The sequence below is a fragment of the Uloborus diversus genome, chromosome 3, assembly GCF_026930045.1.
Source record: "Uloborus diversus isolate 005 chromosome 3, Udiv.v.3.1, whole genome shotgun sequence".
Taxonomy (NCBI): Eukaryota; Metazoa; Arthropoda; class Arachnida; order Araneae; family Uloboridae; genus Uloborus; species Uloborus diversus.
The window spans coordinates 128,792,566-128,813,441 of record NC_072733.1 but is presented as its reverse complement, the minus strand read 5'-3'; the positions used below and the strand labels follow the sequence as shown (position 1 = coordinate 128,813,441).

The following is a 20,876-nucleotide window of genomic DNA, read 5'->3' as shown; positions in this document are numbered from 1 at the left end:
GTATGCAATACAAAGCCTATTGAACAAAAAGTATAAATTATTTTTAGTAAAAATGCGACTTATTTATTGTATTGATTGGTACATCGCATAATAATGAAAAGCAACATATGCGAACTAGGACTATACGGCACTGCAAATTATCTTCCATGCTTGTTTTAGCATAATGGAGTATACTTTCATTCAGATTGATCAAAAAGTAAAAGAAATTTAGGGTGAACATTAGGGAAACTAGGAAAAATGTGACATGCCTCACTACAGGAGAGTTTCACAATTTTTCGAGTCAAAATCTATGAAAATCCGAAAAAGGTTGCGGTCCTGAACATTCTGGATTTGGGGTTCAATACTGTAAATAAAAAGCACACAGACACACCATTAGAGAATTGAAGGAAAAAAATTGATAAGTGGTTTAGATTGATGAATTAGTTCATTTAAAGGTGAAATATTTACTAAAAATTAGATGTTTTATCTTTCTTTTTTTTTTTTTTTTTTTTTTGAGCCAATTTGTCATTTCAAACCGTTTTTTTTTTTAAATTTTTTTACTATTATTCACTGCAAGGAAGTATTAAAAAGTTGAAAGAATTCATCCTTCAAATTTTTAATCTTTTCTTGGCAGCGAATATTTAGTTCAAGAAGTATAACTCGGCTACTCTATGCAGTCGTAATTTGATTTAAATTTTAATAGGCATGCACATAGACAAAATTCATTAGATGGTGTAAAACATCTTTTAAACAGGAGAAAAACTTTAAAATTTTCATTTAAAAAATTAATTTTATAGGAACTTATGTTTTGTAGGAACTAATTAATTTTGAGCTTAAAGGTAGTTGTCTAGACCTGGACACCATCCCCTTTCTTATGCCACTTGTAAAATGAAATCAAGACGTTATAGCTGTGATAAACTTAGGAAGAGTTTTCCTGTGATCTCGAAATAAGTATCTGAAGACAAATCTTCTGAAATTGGGACCTGGATATCAAGAAAGGAAGCAAAAAACTAGTCGTCAAAATGAGGACTGGGTTTAAAATCTCTGCCGTCAAAACAAAATTTATAGTTGCAAAATGTAAATAATAACCATTGATTTCAAGCACTAGTAGCTTCTATAGTTAGTGAATATTGGAACAATAAATCCCATTGAAATCTTAAGCGTTCATCCCTGCAACATTTTCTGCTACCAGAAAACACAAATGTGCTACTAAGTTGGCAGTTATTGCTTACACTTTTCTTTTTAAACAATGCTCTATTTAATACGAGTGTTGGCAAAATATTAAAATTACAATGCCTACCAAACATTTGTTGCGGGACACAGAACATATGGCATCAAAATGATATGTTTTGCTTTTCTGCTCAAATAAAAAATAATTTTAAAAAAGGAAACTTATGATCCAAGAGAGGAAGCAAGCTTGGCAATAAATAGTCAACTTAATCTTTTTTAAGTCTTAGCACAGATGCTTAAATTACAATTAAGTTAACAAAACTTAGTCTTATCTGGCATTCTATCCCCCCCCCCCCCTGCATTATTAAGAGGAGGGGGACTGCCACATTCTAAAAACTAAGCATGTGTTTACTTAATGGTAAGCGTAATCCAAGGTCATTTATTTTAAGTTAAAAAAATTGCTGCTGTACTTATTTCTTTAAAGATATCATAGAAAAAATTTAAATTAATTTTCAACTGGAAATGAAACACACTGAGGAATTTCGAAAGATATGAGAATTTAGCATTTTGCTAAATTTTTAAACTCTGGAGATCGGTTCATATTTTTGAGTCTTATTTAAAGGGGTGTTTGTGATTTAAAACTTTTAAAAATTTTGTGTTCTCGTTTCCAAAAATTCTAAGCTGAACACATTCTAAAACTAAAAAAATATTGAAGAAAAACTTTTAAAATATTTTTTTTTCAATGATTTTTGCATGCATGTTTGAAGAGGTTTTACAGATGGGGGTGGGGGGATTACAAGAGAAATCTTGCTTCTCTCTTCTGATTATTAAAAGTGTCTTCATGATTTTTCCTGTTTTAAATTATGTTAAATGATAGAGAAACCTTTTTTAAATGTTACACATGAGAAAATATTTTTGTTTTTTTGAAAACTTTATCTGTTGCAGTTTCTGTATTTTGAGTGTTTTTTTTTTTTTAAATTCAAGGTGTCAGAGCTTCTAAAAAAGGAGCTTGCACACGCAAAAAAAAAAAAAAAAAAAAAAAAAAAAGAGCATATGTGTGCATCACATTACTTCCTTTTACTTCAATTTACAATTTAATGATAAAAGTGCTTCGGAGTAAGCAAAGAAACACTCTAAATATTTTCACCCCAAGTTTGTTGCGAACCATTTTGTACAGATTAATTTTCTCAATGTTGGCAATTCTAATGTGATTCAATGGCTAACTCTCTGAGTATCGCCAATAGTGGCCAAATTGAAACCAGATTAAAAAAAAAAAAAAGTAAAGGCAACCAAAAGCTTGGCAATGTATTTCCAAGTGTTTGCGGAATTATAACACCACTTGAGTTTGAATTGAAATGAACAATGATTTTCTCCCAAAAAGGTCTAAAAGACCCCCTTAGAAACATCCCACTGCAACCAAAATGGGAGGTGCTCAGCTAGATCCTACTAGGAGTCTATGTACCAAACTTCAACTTTTTAGGACATTCTGTTTTTGAGTTATGCAAGATACATACGAACATACACATATACGTACATACAGACGTCACAAGAAAACTCGTTGTAATTAATTAAGGGATCGTCAAAATGGATATTTTTGGTGTCTATACGTTCTTAGGCATATATCCGCGTGAGGTCGGGTTGAAAAAAAAACTATATTCATTCCACGGCGAGCAAAATTGAAATCAAGGCCGATTTTGGAGTGAAATTTTTTATGTGAATGCAATGCTTTCTTTAAATGCAATGCTTAAAAAGAAAGAATAAAAATTCTTGAGTTTTTGAGTAAATTCTAATTTTTTTCTTTTTTAACTTTTTACTTCATTTGCAACATTTTAGCAACCATAAATGTGTATATAAAAAAGTTAAATAACTATAAATACACAAACTGGTACATATAATATACCAGCTCAGGGTTGGAGTTGACAGGTTAACTGTAAATAATGTCATTAATTTTCCTAAGTCACTGTTTTTACCTGAGGTGGTTCGGAAAAAGAAATTTGATGTGAAATACGTGTTTCTACAGTTCCATGCTTAAATCAATTAAATAATTAGTGTTTATTTTTGTAATTTTCATGAATATGGAAATACAATACAGTATATCTTCGATTTAAGCGATACCCAATTTAAGATTTCCTCATTTCACTTGTCCGTATTTGACTGCATTGAATGTCTATGTTCTTCGATTTAACAATATCCTTGATTTATCGATTAACTTTTCCCAATACCTTGACAATCATTAATTGGGTTTATACTGTATTTAAATATTGCTTCATGAAATTGTTGTTTAAGAATTAATTTAAACTTGTAAAAAGAATGGATTTTTTCCCAAAATATTTAGATAATAAATGAGTTAAATTTACATTTATGATTTTCTTAAATGTTGATTTTAGTGTTATTTTTTTCTTTTGAAGAATCCAAAACCTGGGCGAAAAAGGAAAAAGAAATTTGTTGAACATGAAGATTATGTAGACAAAGGAATCGGATATGATGAAACAGATCCATTTATTGATAATGAAGAAGCTGTAAGTTTCTTTTTACATTTGTTTACCATTGTAGATTTTGATTTCTAATGACATTTAATGCAGTTAAACCCCGATTTTATGTTACTCAAATTTATGTTTTTCCCGCATTTCATGTATTTTTCATCAGGTCCCAGTTTTTCCGTACACTAATGATGTTAATTTAACAGTTATTTATAGATTTCTCGCATTTTAAGTTTTCCTTAGGATGTTAAAAAAAAAAGCTAGAAAAAGTTCTAAAATAAGTAATATGTTTGATTTGTGCTTTTTTTTTAAAAAAGATCATCCACACTGCTGAAAGTTAATCTATGAAAACAGAAATGCTAACAGCTCCATCCATAGCTTATCTTATGGACTTTTTGTCTGCCATTGAAGATGAACAAAGCGAACTGGAAGCACAGCTTATCCCTTCTTTTAATATTACATTGAAGAGCTTACAAGTAATGAAAGACTATTTTCTTTCTCAGAAAGACCAGGGAAAAATTAGATTACTTTGAGGTGCTTTATTGACATTTATTTCTTTAAGTAGCTAAAATATGATTTATAATAAAATCGAAATCTGTAGCTACTGTAAAACTTCCTTAATTGCATCCAATAAAGAATTAAATAATATAATCGAGGTCAATGTCAACAACACTTAGTAAGTGGTACGAAATATTTATTGAATGCTAAAGATGGATTAAGAAATATTCTGGAGAGACCATATGATCGTAAAAATGGATTGAATTTAACATTATTTTGCCACTAAGAACAAGTAAATAGCTTTTTTGGAATAACTAATTGGAGTCAAAATGGGAGATTCACATCTTGACGCATTCGAGTTGCATAAATGAAATTTTAGCCTTCTATACATATATCATATACAACTAATCGTTTTTGTGTCATGCAAGCACACACCTATACATTCTGACATCTCAACGAGTCTAGCTGAAATGGATTAGGCGAAAGATAAAATACACGGTTTTTGTTTGCCCCTACCAGGTTACAAAAATAAACCTAAACAAAAATTGTGGAAAAATGTAGTCAAATTTCCTTCGGGGTAATAAAAATGAAAATATCTTTAGAAATTTGAGTGATAAATTTTTTTGTGAAGACAACACTCCCTTTTCCTTGGACAAAGAATTATAAAGGACACATCCAAAAAGTGTCAAGTTTTAATCGATAAGGACAATTTTCTGGAAAATCCGAGTTTTCGGTGATCCGAGGTAGCATAAACAGGGCTGCGGAGTTGGAAGAAAAATGATAAATTCCAAAGACTGGATTTTGAGACATCCGACTCCCAACTCCTACTCCAGCTTATTTATTTTTCCAACCCCCTGTTCATGGTAAGGGGGAAAACCCCTAAATAGAGATTGAAATATTAATTCCTTTCTGTGAAATTTTCGAATTGTATTTTTTTGTAAACCAAACATGTATATAATGTTAGAAATTCAATTTGAAAATCAAATTATCCAATATATGCGATTTCTAAAGTGAGAATACTTAGAAATCCCATTTTTTTAAACATTTAATAGGATTAATTTGCTTCCCTTTAATGTTGAACGACTAGATGTTGATCACATCCTGTGCTTTCAATTTTTGAAAGCACAGAGAAGAGTGAGAGAACAAATTTTGAGAGAATTTCTTTTTTTGCTAAGTCAAAGAAGGGGTGCCCCCCTCCCGGGTGACACCCATCTGGTGGGTGACACACCTCAATTTAATTTCAGAGTTTATAAAAATTGAAATACTTTAATTTTGAAAAAATTCCCCACTAATGAATCTTAAATTTCATCTTAATATTTTCAACAAAAATGTTGCACTATATTGCGGAGAGAGGTCAGGTACATGTACGCCTGGAGCAGATTTTACCCAAAATGTGATGGCATACAGCTTTGTACGAATAGCTTTTACTATACCCCCTACATTTCTTGGCTAAATTTTTTATTTTAATTTTATGGGAGCTTTAGTATCCCGGTAGCAGAAATTGTGAGATGCGAGACGTGCGTCACAGATTTTTCAGCGGCCTGCAGTTAATTTTACCAAAAAAAATAAAAAATTAATAAATAAAAGACAGACCTGCCAACTCTCCCGTTTTTCACAGGAGACTCCCGTTTTTTACTCCATTCTCCCGGTTGTACGTTTGAGTATCCATTTCTCCCGTTTTTTTATTTTTTCGGGTTTTTTTCTTTTTTTTTAAAATTAAACTTAATTTTCTTCCTTAAAATAGTTACTCACAGCCCTAATAGATGGCGTGGCTAGCAGAGCAAACCCGCACTGCTCAGTGAGCTCACGTTCGATGAGCACGACCGGTTAGTTAATCACTTGACAGCTAATGATCACGTGCTCCAATCAACTGCTTAGAATGTTAACGGATGCGGTAAGCGGTATCGTTCAGTTTTCAGACGCATGCTAACTGCGCCGCGTGTTTTCATCTTGATCTATAGCGTGTGTTGTAGTTTAACATTCATCTTTAGCGATGTCTGAAAAAAAAATATCTGCAAACAAAAAGAGCGATTATACGAGTGAATTCTCTTTCATGAAAAAATTAAATAAATACTTGTTATAACAGTGTTTTTTACTTGTTGTAGCATCGTTTAAAATCTCCCTTTTTCTCCCTTAAAGCTTTGACTGGATCTCCCGTTTTTTCTTTTTATAAGGTTGGCAAGTCTGTAAAAGAAAGAAAAAGAAATACAACTTGGCAAAAAGAGCGTTCGGAGTTCGTTTTTTCACCGGAAAAGCGATGGATGCTTCAGCATTTCAGCTGGAAACATAGTCGCCATATTTGGTCATTCATAAGATCGAAATAAATAAGATTGCTTAAGTGCCTACATTTTCCAAAACAAAGGAGAATTGGGTGTTTCATTTAACTGCAAACTAATAAAAATGACTTAAAATGGGCAGCAAATTTTTTTTTTTGGATTTTTTAAAATAGTTTTCTTGAGAAATTAAAAATTTTACATTTAAAATTTCACCTTATCCTCATTGCTTTGGACGCAAAAGCGCTAAAAACTTTTCAACTTTAATGTAGTCTCAAAAGGATTTTTATTTTTAAATTATTTTTTAGTAACAAATTCAGAAATTAAGATCTTAATTTTTGGCGTAGTCGCCATGTTTGGCCATTCCCAAGATGTTGGTACGCAAGACTCTTTATGTTCCTACGTTTTCATAAACGGAATTGAATGTTTATTGCAATTCATGCTGTTGAAAATTGTGCAAAATGTGCCATTTTTTTCGGGTAATTTTTAATTATTGTCTTGAAAAATGCAAAACTTTATCTTAATAATATTATCCTATATTCATTGATTTAGAGGCTAATGTGCTAAAAACTGACTATTTCAGGGATTTTGAATCTCTCTATTACTACTTTACAAATTAAAAAAATGTATTTATAATCATTGAATTTTTGGCGTAGACGCCATGTTTGGTCATTTGCAGATGGAAATAGACGAGACTATTACTTGCCTAAGTTCCGAAAAATAGAATTGGATCAAGTTTTGATCAGTTTACTTCAATACAAACTATTGAAGGTAACAAAACATGTACAATAAATTATGTTTTTTTTTTAAAATTATTTTCATGAAAAATGAATTATTATCTGCACAATTGTATTTGATCGTCATTGCTAGCTCTGCTATAAACCAAAACATTCATCTAAAATGCAGTTTCCTGCCAACTTCTCATTCACTAACTTATTTATTCATTTTTTGAAACATTTAAATAAATATGAATTGAAAAATTGTTTTTCTTAGTATGCAGAGTTCTATTTATTTTTGTGAAAATAGTGTCTCCCCCCACCCCTTTTATACTTTAAAACTCGGCGACGTTGGAGGCCACTAAGTTTTTCGAGTCTAGTGGCCACTGGCCCGTTGTAACACATCTGAATCTTGACCTTTCAAGGGACTTGTGTTTTTTATGAAAACTTAAAATAAAACTAATTATAATGCTGCAGATTATTTTCAACTGCCCAAAACAGTGTCACAGACTGGCTAGAAAGTTTCTGCTACTGGGTTTAGGATTAACCTTAAGATTTTAGGATTAACTACAATTATTCAGTGTTTTAACCAATAAATCATGTACTGATTTTATTTTGAACTTTTTAGTGATAACCAAGCTTTCTTAAAGTCTTTAGATTATACAAATTATATTTGATTGGATCTTTTGGATGTGCACCTTGGTGCCAACACTTACTTGAATTTACCAAGCACCCTCAGAAGTTTCCCGACTTGCTCAAGCGATTCATACATTCCTTTTACTATTTTATAACTGAGATGGAGGAAAAAATATATTATTTTTATTTGAAAGTGATTACTTAGAAAATGTTAGGCAACAAAACTGTTTGCAGATAGTTGCTATCGGTGAATCAAGTTAAAATGTAAGCAAACTAGGAGTCGGCGTAGGTAGCTGTTACAGAACGCTTGATAAACAATCAAGCCAGCTGGTTGCCACAATAACAATTATTTTCTTATTAATAGACCTTTATACATGTAATCAAATTAATTGGCATTCAGTTTTTGAAAAAATGCAAGGAGAATCAGTGAAAATTAAAGAAAAAAAAGAAACCTGGAGTCAGAGTCAGCATGTTTTCGAACGACTGACTCCTTAACCCAAAATCTGTCTCTTACTCCACAGCCCTGAGCGTAAGCCCCAATTACCTCGGAGTTTCGAGACTTTACTTCACTGCATTTACTTTGATCTCAATGACTGAAAAACAATCGACTATTACAGACTATTTTTCAACCGAAATGCCAGGATTTGCAACTAAACGTTAAAATTTTCTAAAGTGGTATGTAAAATAATGTTATTTTCATAAAATATAGGTATATCTTTTTGAAAGAGTCATCTTTACTACCGTAAGTGTGTGCTACTTTGCCCAGATTCTGGAGATTTTCACTTTTTCTCAATTTTGCTACCATTTATATTTCCAAGCTGTAGAAACTTTTTTTACGCATCTATAGTACACTTAATTTAATTTTTGAATACTGATCACTTTGTTTCAAAGTAATATAATTATTTTTAATTGTTTTTTATTTGAGCCAATGTTACCCTTACACTTGGGTTACTTTGACTCAAAGTAGTTTTCCCTATTTAAAACGATTGTAAAACTAACTAGAACCAAAGAAAGGCCTGTGTTCATAGGGAAAATTATTTATTTGAAAGAAAAATACATTTTGCAAGAAGTTTGAGTCACAAACCCCGTATTTGTTTTAAGGAAAATTAAAAGTTTTTTTTCACGCTCGAAGTGTGTGTGCATACCTAATTATTGTTTCAGAAATTACAGATGGAGAATAGTCTTCTTTTCATCAGTTTTGGAGATGTAATAGTTTCATTAAGGTAATATCATTCGTAAGACAAAGGAGCTTAAATTTTTGGTCACTCCCAAAACTTTTTGGTCTGTTTCATGCTCTCAACATAGCTCCTTCTTTTCACATCTATTGCTATCACTGGAAACAAGCCAATTAAATTTTAAAACAGAGAAACTCCGTCAACTTTCCAACAAATTTGACAAAATTTGTAAGAAGTAGATGGGTCAACTGGGTAAACTTTTTCTAAACTTGATATAACTTTCAGTTCCTCTTTCATCTTCCATAATAAAAGCCATATAACTGAGCCCTGTTTAATTAAGTCTGCAATCGCTTTCTTTATCCATTGCTGGGAATTCCTGTTTTCTCCAATTAAGAGTTCTACTTTTAGCTTTCCTTTTCTTTTAAAAATTTCTGACGGTTTAACTATGCTACCACGTAAAATATTGAATAGTGTTCAGAAATAGGTTTTTAATAAACTCTCATCTGACGTAGAACTGCTTCTCCATGTAAAAGTCTGAGAGGTTATAAAACACATGTTAGCACAAGCCCGGTAGCAGAAACTGCGAGACGCGAGACGTGTGTCACAGATTTTTCAGCGACCTGCAGACAATTTTATAAAAGAACAAAAAGAAAGAAAGAAAAATAAATAAATAAATGAAAGACAAAAAAAAAATAAATACAACTTGCCAAAGATCGTTTAGAGATCGTTTTTTGGCCGGAAAAGCAATGGATGCTTTCAGCATTTCAGCTTGGAACATAGTCACCGTATTTTGTCATTCTCAAGATCGAAGAACATAAGATGCTTAAGTGCCTAAGTTTTCAAAAACAAAGCAGAATTGGGTGTTTTATTTAACTGCAAACTGATGAAAATAACTTAAAATGTGCAGCAAATCATTTTCTTATATTTTTAATTTTTAAAGTAATTTTCTTGAGGAATGAAAAGTTTCAAATTTAAAATTTCATCTTATCTTCATTGCTTTGGACGCAAAAGTGCTAAAAGCTTTTCAACTAAAATGTAACCTCATGAGGATTTTTATTTTTAAATTATTTTTTCACAACAAATTCAAAAATTTATATCTTAATTTTCGGCGTTGTCGCCATGTTTGGTCATTCCCAAGATGCTGGTACGCAAGACACTTTAAGTGCCTACGTTTTCATAAACGGAATTGGATGTTTATTGCAATGCAAACTGTTGAAAATTATGCAAAATGTGCCATTCTTTCAGATAATTCTTAACTATTGTCTTATAAAGTGCAAAATTTTATCTTAGAATAATATCTTACCTTCATTGCTTTAGAGAATAAAGTGCTAAAAACTGACTATTTCATCTAAATCGTAGTTTTTTTAAGGATTTTGAATTTATTTCTACTTTTATGTAACAAATTCAAAAATCTAACTAGAATCTCGCTCTTTGTCGCGCAGATGCCATGTTTGGTCATTCGCGCGATGGAAATAGACGAGACTATTACTTGTCTAAGTTTCCAAAAACAGAATTGGATGTTTACCTCAATTCAAACTATTGAAGATTACATAAAATGTACAACTAATCATGTTTCTTTTTAAATGATTTTCATAAAAAATGTAAATTATTACCTGCACAATTGCATTTGCTTTGGAAGCTTTGCTATAAACTGAAACATTCATCTAAAATGCAGTTTCCTGCAAATTCTCATTTATTAACTTATTTATTCATCAAAATATTTTAACTTAAATTTTCCACACTTAAATATGTATGTATTGAATAATTGCTTTTCATAGTGCGCAGAGTTCAATTTATTTTTATGAAAGTAGTGAAAAAACTGCCCCCCCCCTCTTTTTTTATACTTTAAAACTTGGCGACAATGGTGGCCACTAGGTTTTTCAGGTCTAACGGCCACTGGCCAGTTGGAAAATTTCTGAGTCTTGACCTTTACTTGTGTATTTTACGAAAACTCAAAATAAAACTGATAATAATGCTGCAGATTATTTTCAACTGCCCAAAATAGTGTCGCAGACAGGATAGAAAGTTTCTGCTACTGGGAGCACAAGGAACACAAAACCAGTAGTGTTGCTCCTTGTGTAGAGGTATCAAACTGCTTGGTATACATTACTGAGTTCTTGAGCCTACTCTCTAACGAATTCTGTCAAAATATGTTTAAAAATTGCTTCTTGAAGGTTTACAGAGAATGTATCTTTTTCTTAATTTGGGCCAAAGAAGGACCCTAGGGCCAAGTAGCCCACATTTGTGGTACTTTTAGTTTTTTAAAATTTGATTTTTACATTCTATGTTCCCTTATTTTTCGTTTTTGGAATTTTATGTTTTTTTAACCCAATCCTTTGAGAAACGTTGAGGTTTCACTGTATTTGATAAGAATAGCAGATTTAGACTTGTGCATGATGTTCAGGGAAGAAAGCTATGAAGAGTTTTTTCTGCTTTACTTTTTTAATAAGAATATACTTAAATATTTCTTTCTTTTATTTCACTTAGTATGATGAACTTGTCCCATCTACTTTAACTACTCAATTTGGTGGATTCTACATTAACAAAGGAGACCTTGAATTCCGAAATTTAGATGAATCGACAAATGATGTGAAGACCAGGAAAAAGGTAAGAGTTTAGTAACTATATGGCCCCAACATCAACTTATGACTTTTAACAGTTTTTTTCTTCCTCATTTTTATGAATGTAAGTAGTCAAAAATTAAATTGTTTAAATTTTTTTGAAATTATCTTTCACATTTGTTGGAATCAAGGTACTGGAACAGATGTGTTCACATCTGCTCTGATAGCCAAGTTGCTTTAAAGGCCCTGAATAAGGTTGTAATGATACCCCACATTATTTGGGAATGCCATGATATGCTTTGGACTCTTGCAAATCTGAATAAGATCACTCTCTAGTGGATACCTGGGCACTCTGGCATCTAATGTGATAAAATAGCTGATGACCTTGCTAGGAAAGGCTCTGATACTCCTTTTTTTGGTCCTGAACCAGCAATTGGTATTTCAAAGAATCTAATTAGGACTGCCATTTTGGATATTTTTAGGCGAAAACAGTAACTGGCATAACTTGGATGAGCATGGTCAGGCTAAGGAGGTACTTAATACAGGTTATCTTAGTATTAGGGTAAAAGAACTGCAGTCTCAATAGAAATATTATTAGGAAGACTGTTGGTCTTCTTACTGGTCATTGCACCTTAAAGTGGCACCTTACTATTAGTGGTGTCAGTAAACTGCAGGGATTGCCTCTTTCACGAGAAAAAATTCCGTGTTATGTGCTTGTGAAGTGTTTTCTGCCTATAGGTTTGACCACCTTGGTCGTAATTTGTTTCTACCTGACTAACAGCTGAACCCTGCAAATAATAACTGGCATGATTTTTCCATGACCTAAATGTAGCACTTGACTTTTTTCAAAATGAACTGTCATGCCCTACTTATCTGCCCATTTAGTAATGTGATCTAAATCCTTGAAGCTGTTTTACTTGTTCTTCATTTTCTACAATTCCCATAACTTGACGTCATCAGCAAAACACTTCAATATACCAAAAAATATTTTCATGATTATCATTAATAAAAAATATAAATAAAAGGGGCCCTAACACTGATCCTTGAGGAAGCCCTCTTAAAAACATTATTCCATTTAGAATGATTTCCCCTCTTCCAGTCAGCCAATTTCTAACTCAAGTTAAAATTTTCCCTCCTATTCCTATATCAGTTTATTTGCAGAGTAGACTAACATGTGGTACCTTATCAAAAGCTTTTTGAAAATTAATATGAACAGCATCTGGCACACTTTGTTTTCTAAAGCCATGATAAACAAGATGTGAAAGTTAAAATCTTGCAGGAATTTTGGTGGTCTACATATACAGTGAAATCAGGTTACAACAAAAAACTCCAAGGGACAAATAAAATTTTTCGTTGTAATGGAATCGCCTTAAAACTTCATTTTTATAAAAGTGTTACATTTTACAAATTTACACTCTAATATAATTAAATGTGCAACATTTACCATTGCTAACGATCTAAGTTATAATTAAAAATTTATTCAGAAAAATCAAGAGAAAAACACTGAAAGCTGGCATTTTATTCATTGGTAGTCTTCACAAAAATTTTCGTTCTGTGAGAGATTTATTCCCAGAGGACGTTATAAAGGATTCTAATTCATGAACGTCGCTTTACTGGGACCACAAGAAAAGTTGAAATCTTGCTGACCACCTTGCAAATTAGCAAGGTACCTCACGTTTGGTGCTCAGAAATAGACTGCGCAAGTCTAGACCCTGGCTTTTGGTGTCTCAGATCAGCTTACGTTTCAGCATTAGCGGATTTCCACCTTGAATGGCTCTGTTTCAAAAGAATGTTTTTAATTTTTGAAAAATATCAATATGTAAAAAATATTCAAACTGACGTTTAGAAAAACATTTCATTGAAACGAAAATTTGGAAAAAATCATTTCGTTTAAACGAGAATTTTTAGACATTATCTTAGTGGACTTTAAACGGTACCAAACGTTTTATTTGTTGTAACAAATTTTTCGTTGCATTGGTTTTGTTGTAACGGGATTTCACTGTATGTCATTCAGAATTGGACTTGGTCATATTAAAATTGGTTTGTAAAATAAATTATTGATATTAAAATATATGCTATTTATATTAAATTAACATTCATCTTGTATGGGGTACGCAAATGTTTCTTGTGTTTTCTTTGTATTATGTTGGTAGTTCTGTAATGATTTGCTTTGATTCACATTTTGTTTTCAGCTGGCTTGTTGTATCTATTCAGTTGATGCAATTTTAGTAATTGGAATAACAAGTATAATTTTGTTCATTGCTTTACAGAGGATGAAACAAGGCCCCGACAAAGATCTTCGAAGGAAACGAAAAATAGGATTTGAGGAAAATCATAAACGTCGTGGAAGAAGACCATTAAGTGAATCCATGAGGTAATCTTTTGCTTTTGTTTTTATTGCTTTTTGGTTAGAAAAGTGCCCCACAACAAGAGCAATACTTTATAATACATACTATTTTGTTAACACATTATTTTCCAGTTTTACCACCCCCTTTCTCATTTTTAAGAGAGTCTTAAGTAATACTTTTTTTGGAACACAATATTATAAAGGTCTCAACCTGAGTTTGGAGCAGCCTTAGTAGCTTTTTTTTGACAACATATTGTAATTAGAGGGTTTGCACAGGGGGTTAATTTACATGTTAACTAGAACACATTGACAACCATTTCTTTTTTGTATCCAAATTGTCACTTTTGTGGTCTTTGACGTCAGAGTTCAAAATTAGGATGTGAAAGTTGGGTATTATTTGCAGATAAAGTATCTCAAAACCTGTGTATCTCAAAATCTGCACTTTTTGAAATTGTTTTAATTTTTGAGCAATCTCAATTAATTTCTCGTGCTTTTTCCCTTGCTTTTCTCGAAAACTTCATCAGTAAAACCTCTATTTCTAAAAGTTCAAAATTCGCTGCTATGGAAAATTGAAATACAACCTTTTTTCCTTTTTACTGTTTGAAGAACAAAAGTAGGCAGGAGATTATTAAAATTATACACCCTAAAAGTAGAAACAATGGAGGACAATATACCCAACCTCAGTCAGGGAAAGGGGAGGGACAGAGCGAATGCAAGGTGCAAACACAGACTGGCCAACAATTCTCCTTGGGTAGGGGCAGATGAAAAGTGTTGCTTCAAGTTGACAAACTGGACACTTGGTGCTATTATTTCTTTTGAAAAGCAAAAAAGAGTAATCTGGAAAAAGGTAAGGGATGGGTAGTAGAAGGAAGAACCAAAAGCAGAGTTTACAGCTATTGTGAAATTAAAAAGAATTGTGAATGAAACAGAAACTGTCAATCATCAACCTTTGTTAACATATTTTTTCCAACCATTGATATATGTATTATGGTATTGCATTAAATCATTATTGTTTATTTAATTGAGTCATTTATTTTATTTTTATTCAGTTCACTGACAGTGCTTGAACAACTCATAGTCGCTATATTTAAATACAAAAATCAAAACCTCCATATCTCGAAACCTTTCTTTCTCCAAGTTTTTTCGGAACCTTCGACATTCCAGACAGACATGTTCAACTGTACCTTTTTGTTTCAGTTGCCTAAATGTCCTGCTTAGGTGAGGTGTAATTATAATAATGTAAACTGCTTAGAAGAGCTGCTTAATAATGCAATAGTAATATGTTTGTTAAAAATACTTCAAAACATCACAGCCTTACTCACTAAAATTATTTATTCGTAAGCAAACAAGTTATTGAAAGCAAATTTTTATTAAATGTTTGTGGAATTGGCATGTGGAATATTTGCATGTGTTTAGATGTTTATTTTTGGTAGCACTCAAATTTTAATACAGGATAGTTGGCTGAAACATGAAAATTATGTCTATCAGCTAATTTTGGTTTTGTAAAAGCTAGACAATCAGAGATGACAACTGGACGTAAAATTGTGCGCATCAAAATGAAAATTGTAAACGGAAATTATGTTTAATGACCATTAATTTCCAATTTGGACCAGTACCTTCAAATTTCAGCGGTCCGTGCATACCTTTAGTGTATCATTCTTGCAAAGAAACGAAGGCACAAATAGGTAAGACAAAATACAGTGATAAAATGACAAATGGTATTAATTTGTAATTTTCAATTCACATATCTGAGCGACTGCGAAAGAGAACACGCATCTTTCCTTTCACCAATACTGGTAAAGGAATTGAGTCAACGAAAACTTATCTTTTTAGTAGTAAAAAAAATAATAAATCTTGTAATACTGTAGACATTCCTTAAACTATCTTTTCTTACAAAGAGAAACTAAATATTGCAAACAAAGGTACTAAATTAAAAAAAATTATATTTACAATTTTTGAATGAAAAAAGAGAAAACTTTACTGCTCCCATTTAACACAAAAATTTATATTCCGCTAGTCCGGTAGATGTTTTTGTGGTCCCTGACCAGCAAACCACTGTTAATTTCAAGCCCTGCCTTGTTTGACCATTTGTGGCATGTCCCTGGTAACCCTGGTTCCTGCTACTGTGGCTATCTGACATGTTTTTATTGCAGGTGTTGAAATTAGTCCAAGTACATTCTATCCTTCTATACAATAATAGCTGTGATGCACGGTCTGCCTCAAATATAAAAGCCATGCCAGTGCAGATGTTCAAGAATCAGGCTTAAAAGAAAAAAGAATAGCATAAAACTTCCCGTCAACATGTAGAAAAGAGCAATTTTTTATATTTTTTTATAGGACTCAAAATTTAGACCTCTTTGGATATTTTTTGAACTCCAAAAACTTAGTCATCGTTATTAATCTGCATCAAGATTAAATTTCAGATGTTTTCTAGTGAAAATAACCCTTGTGAATGTCTGAGCATCAAAGGACTGTGCCAAATTCAGCAAGCATCCAACATAAACTGAATTTGTATAGGGAACATATACACATACATATATATTCTCTGTTTTATGTATATAAATTATACCTTCAGATCGGAAAAAATCTTTTCATTTAAATTTATTTTGACTTGGAAATAGCAATATGAAATAGGCACTGACAGTTTCGACATAATTCTTTTCTGCACTACATTTTTAATTGGTAATGCGCCTGTGCGTTAGACACCTGTGGAAACCTCTGCCTCAATTTAAAGAAAAAGTTTTCGGCATAAACTTTGCACATTTGAAAGCATATATTTTTCTATCTTACAGGGTGGCGACAGATCAGGGAGATCAGGGAAAAGTCGGAACTTTATCACTCAGGGAAATATCAGGGAATTTTGAAAACATAACTGAAATTCAAGGAAAATTGCTCAAATGAAGAAAAAAAAATTTTTTTCCCTTGCAAAATGAAGTACTTTGATTTCCTATGAATTTTCTGCCTATTATTTGTTTTAAAAAAGTAAAATTAATGAGATGTGGTTATACAGTGTTGCATATTTCTGCATCTTTCTTCCTCAAGGTCAAAGTATTTAATCTTAGGATGATCTTCCTAAAATTGCTTCTGTGTCTGTAAAGTTTGTATTTTACCTTGCTTGAATTTTCCTTCCAAGCATTTCAAGCTACGTAAAATAAACAACCCTACATGCAAAGAGGAGGCCGTCATTAATGACTTTATTCCCTTGCCTTTACTCATTGTCTTGAAGTAATTAGCATACCATTATCACGATTTCAAGAAAAAAATCTTTGTTTTTTAAATTAATGCTGAAAAAATCTTAAGAGTTATCACTTGGCTTTTTAAATTTAATTGCTAAAATTGAATTTTGACTGAAAATCAAAGTTGTTCTTTTGCCTTGGTATTATTCGCTGTCACTTCAGATTACATGAAGGTTTTTTTTTTCAGACTTTAAAACTCTTATTTTAAAACCATGTACATATATATTTTGAAATTAATAATTGTTTTTGCATTTCAATGTTTTTTACTAAAAAAATCTAAGATTTTTTTTGACAACTCATAAAATAATTTGAAATTGAGTTGTGTACATAAGTAAATATTTTTATTATTTCTTAATAGTTAAAACGCTGTATTCATTCATTAAAATCTAAGTTCTTGATTAGAGAACAGCTCAATATGACTGGTTGTTGAAAGATTTCAATTTGTTTTACATAAATATGTCTATTCTGCTGTGTGTAAAACGGCAGTAACTGCACATTTTTCATTTTTCTCATCTATTGTACATTATTTTTATTGTACATACTCGCTTATTTGGTTTCCGCTGAAAAAGAGATGCGAAAAACTTTTAATTCCAACATTTTTCTTTTGTTACTACTGAATCCACCACACATTTCTTCAGATATTTCGAGAACTAATTTCTGCTGATACTGCCGTTTACCTGCACACGGCAGTATTACTTACGTTCGTAAAACTACGTTACTTCTATACTTTGACTACCACTTGTTGTTCTTTCAGCAACAATTATACTGCTTGAAAATTCAGTTCAATATATTTTTCCATTTAAATTTTTTAGTTTTATCACGATTAGATATGTCTAATCCTGTTGATAATATAATAACGGTTTTTACCAAAAAAAAAGATCATTTTTTCAAAATATATTTTCAATTAACAGCTTTAACCATTTTAAACACTGCATTTTATTTAAATTGCAATGCTTTTCAGGTAGAGCAAAGAAAGGAAACCGTTATCATTGGTAACGTAAATCAGGGAAATTTAATGAACTTAATCAGGGAAAAGTCGGGGCACTTTTTTTTCCAGTTCCTGTAGCCACCCTGCTTAATCATCTCATACTGATGCATGCTTTAGAAATCCATCTACAATGAGCAAGCAATTGATGCTGACTTCACAAAATACTTAACTAATTCAAAGGTTGCTACTGCACTTGTGCACTTGATTATTCTTTTTCCAGGAAACCTAGTCAAAGAGTGAGGGTCGTAAGGGTCTATTTCATGCCTAAGAGTTCCTAAATTTCTGTTTGATTCAAGAACTTTTTGAATGTAACACTTTCAGGTCTTATTATTAATGTATTGCTTATGTTTGACCAAAAATCCCCCCCTCCTTTCTGCTGTTTTCTTCCTTATCATCATTGAAATTATCTTATTTTCATTTATTAAAAGAAGAAAGTTTTTATATAATCATTTCCTTCGTAACTGCAAAATTTATAGTCAAGTCATGTCTGGAAACAGCATTAAATTTGAGTTGACAGTTTGAAATAACAGTTACACCCTTATACGAATTATTGGGAACAAGGGAGAAAGTTTGATTTGTTTGGTTAGCAATGATGTAGCCACTCGTATACTGTTTTTTTAAATGTATATGTAATTATGTATTGCTTATTATGATATTGTACATTACATTTTAAGTTTCTCTTTCTATGAGTGCTTGTTACTATTACGTCTTCAGTGCTTATTTTTGAATTCTGTCATTACTCTACATAAAAACACAATGGGGCAATTCCAGCTACGGAAGTAACAGTCACGCACTTTAAACACACATGATTACATTTTTGTTTTGATAAAAATCTACATATTTTTCTTTTCTGTCATATAATTTTATGTTATTAATGCTAATGCTAAATTTATTAATTAATGCTAAACCACAATTATTAATATTTACACCATATTTAATTAATGCTAAATTTTGGTGCAGATTCCTCGATTACAAAAACTAAAAACTGCCTGTTATGGACATAACTCAAAAATCAGCAGAAATTCTACATTACTTTAGAACTGACAATATTCCTGTAAATTATTCATAGGTTAAAAAAAATCTTTAAACACTTGTTCTTAAGATTTCAAGTTTTTAAACCCTAACCGTTTTTAGTGATATTGTTTCTAAAATTTATGATAGAAAGTAATATACAGTGAAATCCCAGTAAATTGAACTCCAAGGGACCGATGGAGAATGCTAATTCCTTCTCCCCCCTTTCCCTCCTTGTATGTTAAAATACTGTCTAACTTTGATAATGCAAGTTGTTGTATGATAGTATAATTTGCATATAGATAAAAAAAAAAACATTCAATACTTTTTGCACGAAAATGAATTTTTTTTTTTTGCAAAATTCTCAATATCTTTAGCAAAACCAATATCTTTAGCGAAGAATTTATTTTTCTTCTTCATGTGACAAACAAGCATAACTTTAATCACAGAACTATGTTTCGGCTGCCTGTGTGAACCAAATGTAAACTGCCGCGCAAAGCACAAATGTGAAATCGGCAGTTGAGCTCAAACTGAGATACAGTCGAGTCCCGACTTGCGTGAGGGATGCATTCCAAAACTCCTCGCGTAAGTCGAAATTTCGCGTTGTAGAAAAATATACGTATAGCAATTTTTTAAAAGCATACCAAATTCTTTTCGACACTGAACACACCTCAAACTGCTTTAAAACATTCCTTAACTATACGCTACAATTTCTTAAATTAAGAACTGAACTTTTACTGTATTTAAAAAAATTTAAAAACTTTTATTCAACATGAAATATTTTAAGATGATCAAAATGAATGATCAATGGGAGGGATAGACATAAAATAAAACAACACGGTACGCAAAGTATGTAGTAAATAATAAAATGCTGCACTATAATAGTACTGTACAGTAGTTACAGTAATAATATTCATGAGTTAAAAAATGAAGATAATGATGATTTATGCTCCATGATCAGATCGTTATTCTTATCCAATGCATCTTTCAATACGGTTGCTTCGCCTTTTCTTTTATAACGATTCAATTGGGGGCAACAGCCCCTCTTTCTTACCTCTTTAATTCGCAATACAAGAGCAGCTTCTATTTTAATAATATTTACTTTGCTAGACTGCTGTGCAAGCTTCAATTTTGAAACTAAGTTCTGAACTTTTATGGATATCTTTTTGCTTTGACTTTTAATTGTACATATAAAAGATTTACTCATATTAATGTAGTGCTACTGTCAACGTTTTGTAGCGTATCGAGAATCTTAGCCTTTTTTTTTAAATCAGAAACTTTCTTCCCATCTTCACAAACTTTAGATAAAGGTGCCACTGAGGTGCCATAAATTTCATCAACTTTAATATGTAGAATGAAAAAAAAATGAATAAATGAAAGATGCTGAGCGGTTTTTTGATGCAATAACAACTCTATGTGTATATTAGTTTGGTGTGGAAACTTTCACTGTCAGTGATGCTTAAAGGGATGTAATAACATTTACGAAATCAATATTTTGTAGCCAATAACGAAGCTGATACTTCCTTCCAAAAAATTTGTGTTGTGTACGAAAAATTCCCGTTAGCTCTAAAATTCATTACTCAGGAAAAATTCGCGTTGTTGCCATTTCGCGTAAGTCAAATCGTGTTGTAGCGGGAGTCAACTGTATTGCGTTTTAACGTTTGGCTCATCCATAATTTGATTCAGACGTCCATTTTTTTTCGATATTTAAAAAAAAATGTTCTTAATCAGATGACCCTAAAATTTTTTATTTATTAAGTAAAATATGAAATAGAGAACAACTTGGCTACATAACTCAATTTTGTT

The 20,876-nt window shown here is 31.6% G+C and overlaps 1 protein-coding gene across 1 annotated transcript in view; it reads left to right on the top strand.

Moving 5' to 3' along the window:
- The window catches only part of LOC129218944 (ubinuclein-1-like), a 225,001-nt gene that overhangs the window by 57,446 nt on the left and 146,679 nt on the right, over nt 1-20,876 (top strand). The window contains 3 exon segments of the mRNA XM_054853264.1: nt 3,558-3,668; nt 11,415-11,534; nt 13,759-13,862. Coding sequence (XP_054709239.1) covers nt 3,558-3,668; nt 11,415-11,534; nt 13,759-13,862 — 335 coding nt within the window.